Consider the following 12913-nt stretch of genomic DNA (forward strand, 5'->3'; position numbering starts at 1 on the left):
ACACACACACACACACACACACACACAGAGAGAGACACACACACACACACACACACACACACACACACACACACACACACACACACACACACACACAGACACACACACTCACACACACACACACACACACACACACACACACACACACACTCAATCACACACACACACACACACACACACACACACACACACACACACACACACACACACACAGAGAGAGACACACACACACAGACACACACACTCACACACACACACACACACACACACACACACACACACAGAGAGAGAGACACACACACACACACACACACACACACACACACACACACACACACACACAGAGAGACACACACACACACACACACACACACACACACACACACACACACAGAGAGAGACACACACAGACACACACACTCACACACACACACATACACACACACACACACACACACACACACACACACACACACACACACACACACACACACAGTAACAGTCAAGACTAATTGTCCTCAAGTAAATGCAAAACATTGTGTTTCCATCAACAACATGAATGACATCATTAAATGAAACCAAATAGAACCTCAGTATGAAGGTTTGAGAGTTTACTAAATTTTTGTGCATTTGTGCACATTTCCATTAAGTAATTAAGCACATATTCCTTTTAATAAAAGTAGTTCAGTGGGAATCCAGCCAGTGAGAGGCCAGTGAACGGTGAGTGGTTATATGACGTCTCAGGCTGGATTCATGTGGCGTTTTCATCTCAACCAGACGCAGAGAAGACTAAGAAACATCGTCAGAGAGAAGAGAAATTAATCCAGGAGATTCATCAGCTGGTGCAGAAGAGAGATTTCCTGGTGGATGACGCCGATGTCGAGCGTCTGAGGTGAGAGAACACAAGTCGCAGGTTTTATTGGTGACATTTGTCATCAGACTGAGTTTTTGAAAGGTTTCTCTGCTCTGAGGTTGGTCTCTGTGTAACAGGGAGCAGGAGGAAGACAAAGAGATGGCCGAGTTCCTCCGACAGAAGCTCAGCGTTATACAGAGTAAGAGTCTCTGCCGTTCACGTTTCTTATTCCACCGCGGGAGAGATCTGTGATGTTTCTGTCCCTCGTTCGGGACACGACAGGCGGCGCGCACAGCGTCACGTTAGGCCGTTGCTAGGTAACAAGCATGAAGTGCACACAGTAAACACTGAATAAAGTATTTGAGCTGAGAACAAGTCCTGCGACTCAGTCTCTACAGTCTCTCTCCTCAGTCTAGTTTTGATTTCATACTGGCACGTTCACATAGCAGCACATCATATGATTGGTGGCCAGACATGATTGCCCTTTTTTTTTTTTAGAGAGAGAGAGAGAGAGAGAGCACAGTGGCAAATAGGTTAAAGTTGAAACGTTTTTACGTAACGTGCAGCAGCAGGATGAAGTCGTGTGACATTTGCTGATTGGCTGTGTTTCTCACCGCAGGAGCTCCAAAGCCCAGAACGGCTGAACCTCCAGCCAACAAACCCTCCATCAGCAGGAGCGGCGCGGCCCTCATCAAGGACTGCTGCGGAGCCACTCAGTGCGTCATCATGTGAAGATCACCCAGATCCCCAAAGCAACTGATTTGATGAATATAAGTTTGTTGACTGGAGCATTAGAAAGACGTTCAGCCCCTCTGTGATTCTGCAGCATGTCAGTGACTCCGTCCGGAGGAGCAGAGGAGCCCAAACACAAAACTCAGCTCAAAGAGAAGCATTTGTTCATTCTTCACCCTAACGACACCAGTCGTTAAATAACGCTGATCAGAGTTTATAAACGCAGTGTATGTTAGAGGCTCATCTGACAGTCATCAGACATTAGGAACCCCTGTGAAAAACAATCTCTCAGTAATGATGACTGAATTCATCAGATTTCGTGGATGACAAATATTCCCCTTAAAGTGATTCTGACATTTAGGGGTTTTGTTACTCTGCTTCTTTAAACAGAAACGTGTTCATGAACACAGCAGTGGATCAACACAATCATGTCAGTGATAACTTTGCATAAACTTGAAAACTATAGGTAACCCTTTCTATGAAGCCTGTATTTATAATACATTATAAGGGTATTCTTAAGGCATTATAATGAATGCATAATGCATTATAAAAGAAAACTTATAATACGTTGTATCATCTCATGAGTATTCATAAGAACAGTTTTAATGTTTTAACTTTACATTTGCTTTAGTTACCATGGATTATACTCCTCATAGTTATAATGTATTATAAGTCTCATATCTTGCCATCTAACTTATGTCACTTTATTTAAAGCATACAAAGACCACTTATAAGTAATAATAATATTTATTCTCAAAGTACATAAGATCAGATGAATGTGTAATATGATCAGTTTGATGGTACCCTTTAGACAGCTTTTGATAAGTAACTCTGCAACTAGCAGTAATTATTAGTAGTAGTATGCTAAATATATACTAATGCTGTATTTTGATGGTTCCCCAAAAGACAAACTGATTATAAGTACATGAAACTTCTACCTAGCCTAACCCTAACCCTAACCTAAGTCTACTAATACTCGAAGGAATGTTAGTTGACATGTAGTTACAAAGTTGCTTATAGTCAATAGATTAAGGGGACCATTAAAATAAAATGTAATATAATGTAAAAAAATAATAATAATAATAAATGTAATATGATATAGTCTAGTGATGAAGTAGCTTTAATATGGTGTCCATTGTGTGTTATAAATAATCATAATCTTAAAAGTTATAACCTCAAATACGCAAGTATAATTGTTAAGATTATTTATGATATATAACATATTACAAAATGTTTTATAATGCCTTATAAACACCCTTATAATGTATTATAAATAGAGGCTTCATAAAGTGTTTGGAGTTTTAGCATTTCTTTGCCTTTTGAAATGTGGTGGTATTTAAACAGGCCCGTTCATCAGAAACCATTAGACATAAACTGAATCTAAAGCAGTACATCAGCTTGTGAATATTCTGCAAATAAAGCATCTTCCTTCAGTCTGTCGCTCCTGTATTCACTGTTTTGAAAGCTGCTGATACTTAAGCTTTGTTTGCATCATTTATACAGTGCTGTAAAAGTGGGTTTGGTTTTTTACACACTGGATGTCATCAGTTCTTCACCTAAAACTTATGAATGCACCAAACTGGCAAAACATGCACAGCTGACAGATACATCTATTTTACTTTAATGTATAACTTTCTAACTTTCTGTTTCATTTATTAACAATAGTAAACTGCATTAATTATTATGAACTAAACATTTTAACATTTACTAATACATTATTAAAATCAAAAGTTGTATCTGTTAATATTATTTAATGGACCTGAGCTAAAATGGACAATGAACATTAGTATTTTTATAAACCATCATCAACAAAGACTGATAAACACTGTAACAAATGTATTGATCTCTGTTAGTGAACTCATTTTAACCAATGGCACCTTATTAAACTGTTGAGGTTCTAACCACGTTAGGTTGAAGTGTTGGGGTCAGGTTCGTTGATTAAAGACTGAAAAACATCCTTGAGCTTGATTACTTCACAAAACCCTTCACAGAAGCTAAAAGTACAAAGAAACAACAAATGAGCATCAGGCGCAGCAGACAGCGGTCCGTTTCTGATCCCGTTCCTCTCTCATGGCACTGATTTACTGTCCAAATATGTTTCTATAATTTTCTTTAAATATCACCTTTTAAAACATTGTTTTAGATGGGTTTTCAGTAGGATTTGTAAAAACAAAGTATATACAAAACATACTAAATAAATACTCTACAATCTATAAATAATCTAAACTCCTGGGTTGCTTTTCCATTTGTTTTTACTGATCCAGAATAAGTGTTACTCTTGATTGCATTTTATACAATGAGGTTTAACAGCAGTAAAAAAAAGATTAGTTTCACGTTAAATAATAAGCCTTTATTTCACTCCAGATGCCTATTAATAACTAATTTCTAATAAGTATAAAAAACAATAATGGTCAGTTCTTATAGGGCACGTCCCATACTGTACAGTCGTGGCCAAAAGTTTTGAGAATTACATAAATATTGGAAATTGGAAAAGTTGCTGCTTAAGTTTTTATAATAGCAATTTGCGTATACTCCAGAATGTTATGAAGAGTGATCAGATGAATTGCACAGTCCTTCTTTGCCATGAAAATTAACTTAATCCCGAAAAAAACTTTCCACTGCATTTCATTGCTGTCATTAAAGGACCTGCTGAGATCATTTCAGTAATCGTCTTGTTAACTCAGGTGAGAATGTTGAAGAGCACAAGGCTGGAGATCATTATGTCAGGCTGATTGGGTTAGAATGGCAGACTTGACATGTTAAAAGGAGGGTGATGCTTGAAATCATTGTTCTTCCATTGTTAACCATGGTGACCTGCAAACAAACGCGTGCAGCCATCATTGCGTCGCATAAAAATGGCTTCACAGGCAAGGATATTGTGGCTACTAAGATTGCACCTAAATCAACAATTTATAGGATCATCAAGAACTTCAAGGAAAGGGTTCAATTCTTGTTAAGAAGGCTTCAGAACGTCCAAGAAAGTCCAGCAAGCGCCAGGATGGTCTCCTAAAGAGGATTGAGCTGCGGGATCGGAGTGCCACCAGTGCAGAGCTTGCTCAGGAATGGCAGCAGGCAGGTGTGAGCGCATCTGAACACACAGTGAGGACAAGACTTTTGGAAGATGGCCTGGTGTCAAGAAGGGCAGCAAAGAAGCCACTTCTCTCCAAAATAAACATCTGGGACAGATTGATCTTCTAAAAAAGTATGGCGAATGGACTGCTGAGGACTGGGGCAAAGTCATATTCTCCGATGAAGCCTCTTTCCGATTGTTTGGGGCATCTGGAAAAAGGCTTGTCCGGAGAAGAAAAGGTGAGCGCTACCATCAGTCCTGTGTCATGCCAACAGTAAAGCATCCTGAGACCATTCATGTGTGGGGTTGCTTCTCATCCAAGGGAGTGGGCTCACTCACAATTTTGCCCAGAAACACAGCCATGAATAAAGAATGGTACCAAAACACCCTCCAACAGCAACTTCTTCCAACAGTCCAACAACAGTTTGGTGAAGAACAATGCATTTTCCAGCACAATGGAGCACCGTGCCATAAGGCAAAAGTGATAACTAAGTGGCTCGGGGACCAAAACGTTGACATTTTGGGTCCATGGCCTGGAAACTCCCCAGATCTTAAAACTTGTGGTCAATCCTCAAGAGGCGGGTGGACAAACAAAAACCCACTAATTCTGACAAACTCCAAGAAGTGATTATGAAAGAATGGGTTGCTATCAGTCAGGATTTGGCCCAGAAGTTGATTGAGAGCATGCCCATAAATGTCGTGTAATTGTCGATAAAAGCCTTTGAAACGTATGAAGTGCTTGTAATTATACTTCAGTACATCACAGAAACAACTGAAACAAAGATCTAAAAGCAGTTTAGCAGCAAACTTTTTGAAAACTAATATTTGTGAGTCATTCTCAAAACTTTTGGCCACGACTGTATACATACCTCATATGAAAATTTTTTACTGCAATGTTTCTGAGATCCACTACAAGTCACCATATTTCTCCAGTTGTGTGGCCTATAGATGTGTTATTTCAAATAAGCAGAAATAAATAACAGCCATTGCTGGACACCTCCTACTCTATCAACACAGCTAATATGAAGACCGTACTGTTGCTGTTTGGAGTTTGGATGCAGGTCTCCAGAAACAGGTTCTCTTACGAGAGGTCTCTCGTACTGCGTAAGTATCTTACGCTAGGGGAAAATCCTTTTCTGCGAGATATTGAAGCCAAATTTTCTTAATTTTGAAATAATGTAAAGCGCGTTGCAGCAGCATACAGACATAGGCGAAACAGCTCGCACGCCTATTGGCTGCTCTGCGGCAACTGCAGCAGCCTATAGAGCTAGGCCTGGCGCGACGCCAGATCCAATGGGGGCATTTCGCACCCACTGCGTCGCTTCCCGCCAAAAAGGGCGTCTAGGCCTATAATACCGCTCGCAGGCAGCTATTATCTGATTTTTCATCCTTCAAGCGAAGCACACGCATCGCTGGAGCCGGAGAAGAAGCCGCCGTCGACTGCAAGCATCTCAGCGGGACGAGCCACTGAAGCTGCTGGCCACGCCGCCTTCCGTGCCTTCCTGCTGCACTTTCTGGCGCCCATATCCTTTAAATACTACAGTGTGTGTCGCCGCTGCGATACACATTGTTTCTCTAAAAAGAGCAAAGCGTCTTTTTAAAGATGCCTTCCTGCGGCTCGTGCAGATGCCAATGGCGACTCTGAGGACTCGCCTGGCCTTCTTCAATGAGGCTGCTCCCCCGCCCGCCGCGGTGTCGCGCCGTAAAAAGCGCCGTGCCCAGCGGGCCCCGGATCCTTCCCCCAGCCGACAAAGCTCGCCGGTTCGCCCGCCTGCTTCACCGACCTCTTCAGCCTCTGTTCCGGACGTAAAGCGGCCGCTGTCTGCCACCGTTTCCATCGACGCCGCTGACGAGGGGGCCACGAAGGAGGAAGAGGATTTCCGTTTCCCGCCAAAACGGGAACGCGCATGCTGCTCAGAAGAGGCGATAGCAGCCCACTTATGTCTGCCCTCCGCTGGACGGCGTGCTAAGTCGGCCCTCCCCTCTAAAGCTTGCCGTCAGAAGTCAAACCTGCTCCGCCGGGCTTACGTCGCCGCCAAGCCACGTCAGCGCTGCGTAACATGGCCTCTCACCGTTGCTGAGAGGCACCCGTGGCTAACGCTTTCTGACATGTCTGAGTCTGAGCCTACCACGTTTCTCGACGCGCCGCTCTCACCCGCTGGCCTATTCGGATCTTCTGTCAGGCTCAAGGCGCGAGACCGTGTTCACGCTCGTCTGGCCGCCGCCCCGCCGGACGCGGCCCGCGGCCCAGGATTGAGTTGAAACCTGAACCTCCGAAATCGTCCTAGCACAACTAGGAAAACTTCCACTGTCGCCGGACCCCCACCAAAGTTATTCGCTCGTCCAGTTCCAGAAAATGTGACTGTTCCAGTGTTTTCTGCAGCCAACAAACCGGCTCTGTCGCCCGTTTGCCTGCACACAAAAGCCGTTCTCACGGCTACCCAGATAAACCCCCAATAGAGTGTATTTTCTGGTGTCCCGGCCACGGCCGATGGTGTTTCATGTGTAGTAAGCATGCCCACTGCCCATCTCTACACACAACAACAGCCTGTCACACAGGTCCCGCACACATAAAATCGACTCAGATCGATTGCGCTTCACACGTGGTAAATGTGCCTGCTTCACAGTGCCCACAGACACCACATTATGCACGTCCCACGGTTTCTGTAAAAAAGAAACCAACGTGCATTCGCTCTATGCAGGCGAACGTTGTTTGGAGTGTGTTAAATGTGCCCGCTGCCCCACAGCCACATCCACACACAGACATAATAGTTCCCGCTATCAGCGTGCCCCATGCCTCAAATGTCACGAGCACGTTTTGAACGAAACAACGTGCATTCGCTCCACGCAAGCGAACGATGTTTGGAGTGTGTTAAATGTGACCATTCCAGTGTTTTCTGCAGCCAACAAGCCGGTTCTGTCGCCTGTTTGCCTGCACACAAAGGTTGTTTTCACGGCTACCCAGATAAACCCCCAATAGAGTGTATTTTCTGGAGTCCCGGCCACGGCCGATGGTGTTTCATGTGTAGTAAGCATGCCCACTGCCCAGTGCCCATCACTACACACAAGCACAGCCTGTCACACAGGTCCCGCGCACATAAAATCGACTCAGATCGATTGCGCTTCACATGTGATAAACGTGCCCACAGACACCACATTATGCACGTCACAAGGTTTCTGTAAAAACGAAACCAAAATGCATTCCCTATATGCAGGCGAACGTTGTTTGGAGTGTGTTAAATGTGCCCGCTGCCCCACAGCCACATCCACACACAGACATAATAGTTCCCGCTATCAGCGCCCGCGCCCCGAATGTCATGAGCACGTCTCTTTTGCCACAGCACACCGAAACCACTCCGTTACTGAACGAACGGAGCGCACATCATATTCAACCTCTAGCTATTCATGCAGACGCATGGGAAAAGCTTCCCGGGGTTTCAAAGTGGATGCTGGACATTATAAAAGGAGGCTATTCGCTACAGTTTCACCGACGCCCGCGCCGCTATACAGCGCGCGTCGAGACCACAATGCAGACAGAAGCAGCACACCTACTTCGAGCCGAAGTGGCGAAACTATTGAGCAAAGGGGTCATAGAGCCCCTTTCTCAAGCTCAAAGCGAAGGGGGGCTGTACAGCAGATATTTCCTGGTACCGAAAAAAAAACGGTGGTCTCAGACCCATACTAGATCTAAGGCAACTGAACAAAGCGCTGGTGAAGCGTCGGTTCAGGATGCTCACGACCAGAAAAATCCTCGCGCAAGTTCGCCAAGGAGATTGGTTCGTGTCAGTGGATCTGAAAGACGTGTATTTTCAAATACAGATAGCGTCACGTCACAGGCGGTTTTTGAGATTCGCCTTCGAGGGCCAGGCATATCAGTACACAGTCCTGCCGTTCGGTTTATCCCAGGCACCCCGTACATTTACGAAGTGCATGGACGCAGCGCTCATTCCTCTCAGACTGAAAGGCGTGCGCATACTGAACTATTTGGACGATTGGCTGATTCTAGCGCAGTCTCGCTCAGTGCTTGTACAGCATACGACCATGTTACTCGATCACCTCGAGAATTTGGGTCTCAGAGTCATTTAGGCGAAGAGCTCTCTGTCTCCCAGTCAGAAGACTTCCTTCCTGGGCACAGAATTGGACTCGCTGTCCATGATAGCGCGACTATCACCACAGCGTGCGGTAGACATTCTGCGTACAGCGGGCTCGTTCCGCTGCGGCGCGTCCGTCCCGCTCAAGAGATTCCAGAAAATGCTGGGTCTCATGGCCTCAGCGTCATCAGTTCTGCAGCTGGGTCTGCTGCTATGTATGCGCCCACTGCAGTTCTGGCTGAAAGTGCGTGTACCGCGCCAAGCGTGGGCGTCCGGTCGACTTTGTCTCACGGTCAATCAGAAATGTGTCACAGCCCTGAAACCGTGGAAAGCAGTCGACTGGTACCAATCAGGTGTAAGCCTGGGGACTTCCTCGAGGATAAAAGTGGTGTCTACGGACGCGTCCACCTCGGGATGGGGGGCTCTGCTCGAGGGCAGACCGTCTTTCGGCCAGTGGTCAGAACGGGAAAAGCTCCTGCATATCAACTGCCTCGAAATGCTGGCAGTAGAGAACGCGCTGACGCGCTTCTGTCCCCAAATAAAGGAAAACCATGTACTAGTCCGCTCAGACAACATGTCAGTGGTGTCCTACATAAATCGCTAGGGCGGTCTCAGGTCCAAAAACCTATACAGGCTTGCAGAACGCCTCCTGGTATGGGCTCAGCGCAACCTGCACTCGTTGAAAGCAGCGCACGTGCCGGGGCTCCTAAACACAGGACCAGACAGACTGTCCAGGAACAACGTTCCAGCAGGCGAATGGTCTCTACAACCACAGACAGTACAACTACTGTGGAAGAAATTCGGCAGAGCGGAAGCAGACCTGTTCGCGTCTCAGGACAACGCTCACTGTCTGGAACTTTTTTCCAAAAGCAGGGACGCACTGGCCCACGTAAGGCCCCGCCGTCATCTCTATGCTTTTCCCCCCGTCTCTCTCCTGCCTCAGATGATAGAGAGGGTCAAGGAAAAAGGATGTTCAATACTGCTGGTAGCGCCGTTTTGGGAAAACCAGCCCTGGTTCCCAGCGCTGATGCAGCTGACGAGCACTGCTCCGTGGCCGATACCAGTGAGGAGAGACCTTCTCTCTCAGGCCAGCGGCTCGATTTGGCATCCTCACCCGGAGCTGTGGTCCCTTCATGTCTGGGCCACCAGCGAATATAAGATGAACTCCCTAAAGGAGTATTAAACACGATCACGCAGGCTAGAGCCCCTTCTACGAGACGGCTCTACTCCTCAAAATGGTCTGTGTTTTCGGGCTGGTGCACAACCCGCGGCTCGTCACCCACTGACTGTGGTGTGATGGAGGTGCTTTCCTTCTTACAAGAGCTGCTGGACAAGGGCAGAACCCCGTCCACGCTCAAAGTCTATGTGGCGGCCATAGCAGCGTTCTCAAGGACAACGCTAAGTCAGTCAATAGGAAGGAACGATTTAGTTATTCGCTTCCTTAGGGGGGCTAGGAGACTGAATCCCCCCAGACCTCCCTCAGTCCCCGTGTGGGACCTTTCTGTGGTGCTAGAGGCCATGAAAGGTGGACCATTCGAGCCTCTGCAGACGATTGATTTGAAATACCTGTCTCTTAAGACTGTGTTTCTGCTGGCTCTCGCTTCAGTGAAGAGCATAGGGGATTTGCACGCGCTCTCCGTGAGCGCGACGTGCATGGAGTTTGGACCTAATGACTCTAAAGTCATACTCAAACCCAAGCATAGTTACGTTCCAAAATCCCTCAACACACCGTTTAGGGCACAGGTCATCGCTCTGTCAGCCCTACCGGTCAATGATGAGGAAACGGACGCGAGCCTCCTATGCCCAGTCAGGGCATTACGAGCTTACGTGTCTCGCTCGGAACAGCATTTTGTTTCGTTCTATGGGCATTCTAAGGGACTGGCCGTGTCGAAACAGAGCCTATCCAGGTGGATAGTTGATGCTATTGCGCTGGCATATGCTTCCAAGGGCATGCAGTGCCCGCTAGGTGTCAGATCACATTCCACGAGGGGCGTGGCCTCAACATGGGCCTAGTCGAGTGGGATTGCCTTGCAAGATATTTGTACGGCGGCGGGCTGGGCCTCTCCGTCTACATTTATAAGGTTTTACAACCTGGAGGTTCCCGCCTTACAGGCCAGACTGCTGTCAATCTAGATATTCAGTGTTGTCTGACCTGATGCTATCAGCTCAGAATGCTGCGTCTACTGAGCACAGCTCTAGGGTCGACAGTGAAAGTAGTAGCACAAGATGTGCCTGGGCAAACTGTGTAAAGACCCATATTTCCACGTCAGCTCAGGCCGTAACCCCACCCTGTATGTACGTTAAACTTAGCGTCTGAGTGACGCTGCACTATGTGGAAGAGTGCGGCTTTGCCCCTCCCTCTTCCCGGACTCCCTGTGAGTTCCCTAGGTGATTATGAACTATATGAACCTCTGGTTTCGCCCTTGGGTCTTTGGTGTCAGATCTCAGCATGCACGGCGTTTTACACTGGGTCCCCTAGCGTAAGATACTTACGCAGTACGAGAGACCTCTCGTAAGAGAACGTACTCTGTTACTAACGTAACCTTGGTTCTCTCTAGAGAGGGAACGAGTACTGCGTATCTTGCCGTGCATGCGCACGCTCTGGTTGCTTCGATGATGAAAAACCAGATAATAGCTGCCTGCGAGCGGTATTATAGGCCTAGACGCCCTTTTTGGCGGGAAGCGACGCAGTGGGCGCGAAATGCCCCCATTGGATCTGGCGTCGCGCCAGGCCTCGCTCTATAGGCTGCTGCAGTTGCCGCAGAGCAGCCAATAGGCGCGCGAGCTCTTTCGCCTATGTCTGTATGCTGCTGCAACGCGCTTTACATTATTTAAAAATTAAGGATAATTTTTGGCTTCAATATCTCGCAGAAAAGGATTTTCCCCTAGCGTAAGATACTTACGCAGTACTCGTTCCCTCTCTAGAGAGAACCGAGGTTACATTAGTAACTGAGTACGTTTTCTTTATGTTTTTCTCCTTATTTGGTCAAATGTGACCATGGACCACAAAACCAGTCATAAGGTTAAATTTTACAAAACTGAGATGTATACATCATATGAAAGCTCAATAAATAAGCTTTCTATTGATATATGGTTTGTTATGATAGGACAATATTTGGCCGAGATACATCTATTTGAAAATCTGGAATCTGAGGGTGCAAAAAATCTAAATACTGAGAAAATCACCTTTAAAGTTCTCCAAATTCAGTTCTTAACAATGCATATTACTAATCATAAATTACATTTTGATATATTTATAGTAGGAATTTTACAAAAAATCTTAATGGAACATGATCTTTACTTAATTTCCTAATGATTTTTGGCATAAAAGAAAAATCAATAATTTTGACCCATACAATGTATTTTTGGCTATTGCTACAAATATACCCCAGCGACTTAAGACTGGTTTTGTGGTCCAGGGTCACAAATGTCTTTGAGTGCTTTGATGTATTTAGATCAATCGTATTCCAAACAGCCCCACTACACAGACCTCATAGGTGTGCTGATAGTGTAGGAGGTACTTTGCAAGAAATGGTCTTTATTATTTTATACTTATTTGAAATAACATTTCTATAGGCCTCTAACATGGGGAAATATTGATGCTTCTTTACGTGACCACACCTCTCTATAAGCCTCTGAAGTGAAATAATGGTACATTTCTCTGAAATGCTGCAGTAAAATGGCTTCATATGAAGGGCGCATATGATCTGAAATGTTTGGCCATTCACGTCTTCTACTAAACAGAAATGAGGTCTTTATAGCCCTCTAAAGTCTATTGTCTCACATCTCAAAAGTGCTGAAGTAAAATGATTTCATAAGAGGTGTGAATATAGTATGGGACGTCCCATTTAAGAACTGACCAGTTTTTCATACTTAATAGAAAAGGGGTCTTTACAAGGCTCTAAAGTGGAGAATAATGTTATATATATTTTAAATAATCTGCAGTAAAATGGTTCTACATAGGTGTGCATATTGTACCCTAATAGAACTGACCAGTTTTGTATACTTATTAGAAATGAGCTCTTCTGATGCCTCAGGAGTGAAATAAAGACTTATTTAACAAACTATCTTTTCCCCACTCATTTTGTTATTGACGACCTCCTTGTAAAAAATATATTCAAGAGTAACTAGCTTATTCTAGATCAGTAAAAACAAATGAAAAAGCAA

At 45.4% G+C, this 12913-nt stretch overlaps 1 protein-coding gene across 1 annotated transcript in view; it reads left to right on the forward strand.

Moving 5' to 3' along the window:
- Positions 1–3018, forward strand: part of bmerb1 (bMERB domain containing 1) — an 18136-nt gene extending 15118 nt beyond the window's left edge. Inside the window, exons 4-6 of the mRNA XM_073851611.1 lie at positions 778–892; positions 991–1052; positions 1473–3018. Coding sequence (XP_073707712.1) covers positions 778–892; positions 991–1052; positions 1473–1585 — 290 coding nt within the window. The 3' untranslated portion in view covers positions 1586–3018. The remainder of the gene's footprint in view (positions 1–777; positions 893–990; positions 1053–1472) is intronic.
- The last annotated feature ends 9895 nt before the right edge of the window (positions 3019–12913 follow it).

Source organism: Garra rufa, chromosome 12 (assembly GCF_049309525.1).
Source record: "Garra rufa chromosome 12, GarRuf1.0, whole genome shotgun sequence".
NCBI lineage: Eukaryota > Metazoa > Chordata > Actinopteri > Cypriniformes > Cyprinidae > Garra > Garra rufa.